The sequence below is a fragment of the Uranotaenia lowii genome, chromosome 1 (assembly GCF_029784155.1).
Source record: "Uranotaenia lowii strain MFRU-FL chromosome 1, ASM2978415v1, whole genome shotgun sequence".
Classification (NCBI taxonomy): Eukaryota; Metazoa; Arthropoda; class Insecta; order Diptera; family Culicidae; genus Uranotaenia; species Uranotaenia lowii.
Window position 1 is genome coordinate 134,890,200 of NC_073691.1, and position 8,041 is coordinate 134,898,240.

Sequence of the window (8,041 nt, forward strand, 5' to 3'; positions counted from 1 at the left end):
GCGACGCATCGGGGCAACCTGGTCGGATCGGGTTTCTCGGTGGCCAGCCAAACATGCGACGGCGGGGGCCGCTCGGTTGCGCCACCACGAGACCATCCATCGATCGTTTGGTTTGTGTCGGCTTCATGTGTGTGCCGTGTGGTCCTCTCGGGTACCTCCCGGGGTCTCCGGTATCAAAGAGAATAAAACCCGCTGCAGCATTGTCTTCCAGTCACAGTTCACCGGTTGCTTTCCAACAATTAACAAGGAACGCTCCTCCACCAGCTGAGTGAGTGTGAAGAAGTGGATAAAAGTTTATCTTAAATCCTTTAGTGTAGTGTACACAGGAAATCCGGAATCCGGAAGGAATTTTGGAAATCAATAAAAATGAAGCAATTTGTCGTGTTATTTGCCGTGTTGGCAGTTGCAGTCGCAGCCCCATCTTCGGAAACCGAAGGAATTCTAACCAGCGCCCTCAAATTCGTCAAGGACTGCGGTGAGCAGTCTATGGTGCTTTGCATCAAGGTAAGAAGGATGCTGCAGCACCGAAGCCATCGAGCGAAAAGTTCAATTGGGAAGTGATTTGGGTTCTAATGATCGGACTGAATTATGGAAATGTGATTATGTGATTATTGAGGACACAAGTCGATGTGAATAACGTGAAAAACGTGTGCAAAGATTTAGGACTTTTGTTTTCCTGTTGGATAATACGAGCATGATGAATGGATTATGTGAATAGAGCACTTGAAGTGATGCAATCAAACAGGAATAGCTCATCTGATCCAGATTGTAACCAATCGCGGAGTAAGCAGTTCAAGTTACTGTAAACCTTTAGCAGTATAATTACGGAACTATCATCAAGTGCTACTTGCACACACTCTAACGAGAATTACTCTCTTCGCGGATGATGATAATTGTGTTGTTTAGCAAGATGAACTTAATGGCGTGTGGTTTTGTGTGTTGTGGGCATCATCTTGTAGCCTAAATAAGCCTAGAAAATCGGGAACAACTCGACTAACTGTACCAGCGCACATTTTCGCTAAACCAGCTCCCGATCGTGAACGCAAAACAATGTACCCGCTAGCCTGTTCCAATAACTGCTGATCGATGGCGCTCTTCACTTCTGCTCGGCACCATACGAGCAAACATTGCCGCGAATCATCATCCCGGAATCATACTAACCTATATTTCTCTCTCTCTCTCTTCCTCTTTCTCTTCACCAATTATCTTCCACCCTCATGGCCGAACCATCAATCTAGGAACGCGCGCTCCGTTACGTTGAAGGTGCCCAGGGTGATATCGACATTACCGATGGAATCAAGCTGGTCGAAACCGAGAAGCCCGCCCCCGGTGGCCGATCCCTGAATGAAGTTGACCTGCCAGCCGATCCAGAGGCCCGCGAATCCGAAATCGACGGCCTGTTGGTTGAACGTGCTGCCCGTTTCCTCGGATCCCACACCCTCCAGTTCAAGATCCCCAAGGAGTCGATCGAGGACATGCAGCGCTCCCTGGATGAAGGTAATTACGTCGTATGACAGAACTTTGCAACGCCTATTCCAAATTGCACTTGATGTGAGTCTGGGTTAACGGAAAATGTAAGTCACTTGGGCTCTTCTTGGCGCCGTGGTTCGCGGTCATGAACTTGACCTAACCCAACCAGCAAAGTTATATGGCTGTGCCGCTTCATGTGGCACCTTCTGTTGAAAGATCGTGGTTTGTCCGTTAGCGCGTTGGCTGGCGGCACACGTTCACCCCGATTGACTCGTTATGACGAGTCTCATTATTTTTATTGCTCTCGAGCCCCCCTAACCGGGGGAGAAATTATGCAATGTATCGTGATGAATCACTTTCATCCGGGTGATGCGCTTTGTTTACTTGGGTTTGTTGACTATTTTGGGAAAAAAAACCATACAACTTTACATTGGCTTTGGCGTATTTTATCGAATGAAGAAATTAGAAGTTTAAAATATTCATATAAAATTTCATAAAATTGATGAATGCTGAATTTTAAAATGATCAATAAGCAACATTTTTCGCTCATCTGAGGAAAAAATTACCAAAGACACCAAGAAATTTATGATTTGGAAGAGTATAGAATTTATTGCTTTCCAACTTAAAATTTACAACTAGGAAAAATAGCATTCAAATGTTGCTGAGCATTCGATAATAAATATTAATAAACATTGAGGACAGAATGGAATCAAACTTTTTACTTTTTATACGAAGGATTATTCAAATGAGACAAAATCAGTGATTCAAACTTGGTGTTAAATTTTGTCAACACAATTGTATGTATAGATATTTCCTCAAACGCTTCAATCTATTGAGATTTTGATAGAAAACGATAACGAATATTCATATGATAATGCAAATGTTGTTACAAATGATGATTTTTGATAGCGAAATGTTCAACATTGACGTTTTAACATCTCTGAAGCACTGTAAGTGAACTCCTGCCAAACTTTCCGTAAAACATTTTCACTGATTTATTGGTCAAAGTCTGTTGTAACGCTTTCCGATACAGATTTGCTTGGTAAAAGCCTCAATTTTCAAAAATATTTGCGCAGCCAATTGATTTTCTGTGATGAATTGTTTTTCGAAATAAATGCTCGAAAAGATCTTTATTTCATTAAATTTCTTCACACCACCATAAGCAGTTGAAGAACTTTTTAAAGATCATAATCGGTTAACTATATGTACAGTGATGATTTCTAATTTTGCACGAAAACCATATCTTTGAAAAAAAAAACGGCTGCCAAATTCGATTGTAAGTTTTTATTTTGACATATTTATTCTTTATTCCTTGCTATAAAAGGTACAAATTTAATCCATGACTCGAATTGAGTATCACCTTAAACTTAAAAATTTCAAACAAGCACTCCAATTTGGAACTTCCATTTCCCAAACTATCGAAACTATGAACAAACTTAAACAAAAGGTTAAGCTACCATTAAGGTTTTAAACAATTTTAAAATCACTTTTATTGCTCGAAGATCTTTAAAAATTTACTGTAGGGAAGAATGACATCAAAGTGTTATACTTCTATAAAAAAATCAACATTTATATTTTTTTTCCTAGAACCACCTATTTGAATTATTTTTCCATCCAGTTAAATTGAAAATTTGTGCTTGTGTGGTTTACCCTTAAAAAACGCATAATAAATTCATCAATTACGTTCCGCCTTTTTTGTTGTGCAAGGCAGCGGTTTGGAATCATTAAAACGCAGCCGTCGTTCACGAACTGGTCCCGGATCTTGGATCCGGGACAGGGCAGCTGCAAATCGGTTGCCCAAGAAGGAAAGCAAAAAAAGCAGTACAAAGCCCATCCGAGTAGTTGCGCAACCGCAAACTCAAACAGCCGCCAGCCCTCCAAAAGCTCCGCCTTGCCCAGACTTGATCTCGCACGGGGCGTTATGTAAACCAACATATATTCACGCGGATCGGTCGAAACTTTCACTTTCGATCGTGTTCCCACAAGAGCGAACCGGATTTTTCATTTCGATTTCTTTCGTATCTTTTCATCTGACCTGTGGCAACAACAACCAACAGCCCGTGGCAAGAAGAAGAAGGTCAAGAAGCTGCTCCTGCCCCTCCTCCTGCTGTTCAAGCTGAAGGCCGCCGCTCTGCTCCCATTGGCTATCGGTTTCCTGGCCCTGATTGCCTTCAAGGCTCTGATTGTCGGCAAGATCGCTCTGATCCTGTCCGCCATCATTGGTCTGAAGAAGCTGTTCGACAAGAAGCCAGAGCAGAGCTACGAAGTGGTCGCCCACCCACACTACTCGCACTCCACCTCCTTCGATGATCATCACGGATATGGACGCTCCATCGATGCCCAGAACTTGGCTTACAACGCCCATGCTCAGTAAAGCTGATCGACGTGCTAGAAGCCTTGCCATAGCCCGTAGTAGACTCGATATAATACTCGGCTGACGTCAGATGGCTGAGGATCATCCGAAATGCTGCCTATCAAACCCCCCAAGCAACACAGTCCCGATCCTGTGCAATCCTCCGTTCCCAGCCGTTTTAGTCGATTTTTAATTACCGGTAGGCAGCGATCCTCACTGCCGGTCAGCCCTAAACCAATTCCAAATCCTTTGGGCGTTCGGAAGCCATTACATGATTTCCCAAAAACAAACAACAACAACCCAAAAGCAAAACACTAAACAAACCAACTCACACACCCTCCCCATACGCATCGTTAGATTAATTTAACTTATTTGCGATGAGTTGCAGAAAACGCGTATTTATTAATTTATTTTGCTCGAGAATATTTATGTAGATTATTTGTTTTAGACGAACGGAAAGTATTTTTTCTCTTTTTTTCTCGAAATACGCTATTCTCGTAACATCTAACTTCTCTGTCACTTTTCCCACTAGTGTGAACTCCACTCTGTCGCGCTGTGAAACTATTCTTCTTCTACAATTTACCATTGAACCCAAAAAAAACTGCGCCCTACGCAATCACGATTGTACTGAACGAAAAATCAAGAAGCCTAGAAGAAGTACGGACTAACGACAGTCTTGGAGCAAACTGGATCCCAACAAGAAGAAAAACCTACGAAACAAAAGAAGAGAAGAAGAATCAAGAAGTTAAATACGTAAAGTTCAAAATAGTTGTATAATCAAAAACAAAAACCCAAAACCGAGCCCCCATAGGATCGAATCGTACCAAATGCCAAATACTTTAAGCGTGAAGCGCGAATCCACCCCTTCAAATCTTCCCATAGAAGAACATAACCACACAGATACTCTCTCATACACGCAAAAGCAAAAGGCAACCTCTCTTGAGACTGTTCGGAAGCTGACTGATAGGGAGCTCGAATCCCTTCGTCGTAGGCGACCTAGTTTGCGATTAGCTCACAATTTCGTGAAATTTAAAAGTTTATATTAAACTTGTTGTAATGTGACTTCTCACATGAACCCAAACACGCATACTCTTTACTAAAAGACGCGTGCGCGAACCAAAATTGATTTCCTACCTTCATTCTATTCTAGCGCAAGCTATCAATCACTCTTACTTCCAAGCTTCCTCTAAGTCTTAAAGAAAAATCAAAAAACTTTCTGTACCGGAAGCGGTCTGTCTCAAAGCGCTAGAAAAAAAAACTTTTCATCTCTCTAAGAATCTCTTCCTACTACACGCAAAGATCATCCTCGCGGTCAACAACCGACCTTCGAGGGTGGCGTCATGCTCTCTACCTGATATCTCACGCTTATTCTAAAAACTTTCCACGATCATATTTTGGGCCGGCGGCACGCGTTTTCTCTACAATTGTTTTTCCAATCTTCGACTTAACAACAAAACCATTCTTTTTCCGCCCCTTTCGCAAATCTTCCGAAGGAAGAAAGAAAACTGCTTCTCGAAAACAAATATCTATTCCGGAAATAGGAAAAAACAAACGACAATGACTCGTAAGAATGATCTGTTCTGTTATTTATTGTTTAAATTATTGAAAAGAAAAGAAAAAATCAAACAGTGAAGAAAAAATAAAGATGAAAAATGATATTAATATGATTGTTTTGAATCAAATGAAAGAAAATTTCCTCCTAGAACGTTCGAACACTCAACAATAACGATTACAAACAATAAATACTCCAATCATTCCATAAAGTGCTAATAAACTTTATCAGTCACGAGACATCTTTCTGTTCCCAAGTTGTATTGCGGTCAGTGACCCCAGAATTGAGTCGATTTTTATTACCTACCCGATCGGGCAACGTAACACTTCCAGTACGCATCGCATGTAAACAACAAAACAGGCTCTCCTCCTTCGAAAGTAAACCGGGTGGCGTTAAATTACGTTCCTCGAACACGTTTCTCCCTCTCCCCCTCGTCTGTCGAACCATCCAAAGCCGTCCAATCCGCTATTTTGAGGTTCCGTTTTCGGGGGTGCAGCACTTTTGGCGAAAGTTTGCTCATTCGGAAACCCGAACTGTCCCAGATTCTTCGGAGCAGAATCATTAATCCTTTTTGGAAATCGAAAGTTTACCGTCCAGTCATTCATGGATTTCGAGAAATCTGAAACCATGCGGGCATTCGCTCGCCTCAATAGCCGCAGGTAAGAAATTAAATGAAATTCAAGTCACGCGCCTCCAGGCGGGAGGTCCCACCACAACACCACCGCAGGGAGAAAGTTTGCGGCCCACTACAACAGGCTAAACCCCCTTTCCCCCTCCCTCCCCACACACATGGCCCCTCGATCGGTGATGACCAAGATGTATTTATTATTCATTCGATTGATCTCCAGCGCTAGCGCGCTTGTCCATGATGGTGCCGCACCTCAGCATGGGCGTCTCATACGCGTGAATAACTTCACCGAGAGTCACTGGACCAGGCAGGGCCAATCGGAAGCACACATCATCAAGCCCGCCTCCATTTGATCCTCAACTGTCTCCGCTTCTTATCGGCTTGAGTATTCCATAACCGAAGGCGCATATCAAGAGCCGCAAGTGAATTTCGATAAGTGCGTGACCATTCCCCTAATGTTATTTTGAAACAACCTGGAGTAGGTGGAATCCGAAGAATGGAGAATAAAGCAACGACGACCTCGATTGTGGTCGAATCGAACGTTAACCGAAAGGCCGTTCATGAAGTGTCTGACACTTTCTATCTTCTCTTTCCCCCCGTTGTTAAAAAATGCGTTCATATTGATTTTCGTATAATATTAAAAACAAATGCGTGGATGGCCTTTGAGTTGAGTGGGAGTTCATGGGAACACAGATTTCACTTTCTAGCTTGAGATGAAACCTAATAGGAAGATATAGGATTGAAAGTGGAGTAAACGATTTTCTTAAAACGTCTTTGTTGGTATCAATTCATCATTACATTTGTGTAACATTGTTACATTAAATTAGGTGCTCAGTTCAATAATGAACTGTTCAAAGCCCTATAGATTACTCATCACTAAAATTTATTTATTCGACTTAAATTTGTTGACCAGCTCTTCGATCGATTCAATGCCCGCAATCCGATGAAGATCTTCGGTACTGTGCCAAGGTGGAAGCCGCAAAATCATTTTCAGAACCTTGTTCTGAATCCTCTGGATGGCTTTCTTTCAGTTAGACCTTCCAGCTAGACCAAATCGGAACTCCATCCATTATCGCTGGTCGGAGCACCTGTTTATAGATAAGCATCTTATTTCGCAGGGACAATTTGTATTTACTGTTGATGAGTGAATAAAGAGATTTCTCGCGTGAGCTTTCATTACGTCGAATGAAACAAAATGTGAACAAACAGTTTTATTACGAAAAAATACAAAAACTGACATAAACGAGTCGTAATTTCTTTCCATTTAGAATATTTGTTGCCTGGACAAAATATTTATATGTGGAACACAAATTTTAAAACTGTTTTGATAACTTTTGCAGCAGTTTTCTGTGAATTGTTACGATGTTTCATACGACGTGTCGTAATGAAAGCTCACGCGAGAATCAAACTCATAATTAAGTAGTTTTGGTTCAAAACAGCACTTCGGTGGCAACCCTCAACTTAAATAAAATTCAACTGGGCAATCGCAAAACTAAGTTATGATAGGCATACTTAATACTAAGTGTGCAAAATGGCTTGCATTACACCGTCTGAACGGGAGACACGCACCCACTCTTGCTGAAGACTGTAAGGTAACTGATGACGGATCATGTCACGACAGCTCAGCTGTCGTATGTGCATGTGTGTAGTAAGAGAGAAGGAGGGATATTGTCAACTAGAAAAGGTCTATGCGTCGAGAGAGTGTCACGCTCGTAACTATGGGCTACACATCTCCCCTCTACACTGAAAAATTAAAGCAGAAGCCTTCTTTTATTTCAAAAGATTCAAGTAATTTTTTCACTTTTATATACTTGAGCCAATAGTAATCGAAGGGTGTTCGTCGACGGATATGTCGAAAGTACACAAAAACTCATATTACAATAATGATAGTATGTTTTTACTCATTAAACTTAAGGGTGTTGTTATACTGGGGTGACAAGCAGCGCGTTGGTTTGCTTCCTGTGCACGCGACATAACTGCTTTCATTTATCCTCCACGGAATAAAACACAGACCTGCACAGTAAACGAAAATTACCGA

General features: G+C 41.7%; 1 protein-coding gene across 1 annotated transcript; it reads left to right on the forward strand.

Annotated features, from left to right (window-relative positions):
- Positions 1–200: 200 nt before the first annotated feature.
- LOC129740140 (uncharacterized) lies at positions 201–5,485 on the forward strand. The gene is made up of 3 exons (XM_055731748.1): positions 201–504; positions 1,239–1,497; positions 3,528–5,485. The coding sequence occupies exons 1-3, from the start codon at positions 367–369 to the stop codon at positions 3,842–3,844; spliced, it is 714 nt and encodes a 237-aa protein (XP_055587723.1). The 5' UTR covers positions 201–366; the 3' UTR covers positions 3,845–5,485.
- The last annotated feature ends 2,556 nt before the right edge of the window (positions 5,486–8,041 follow it).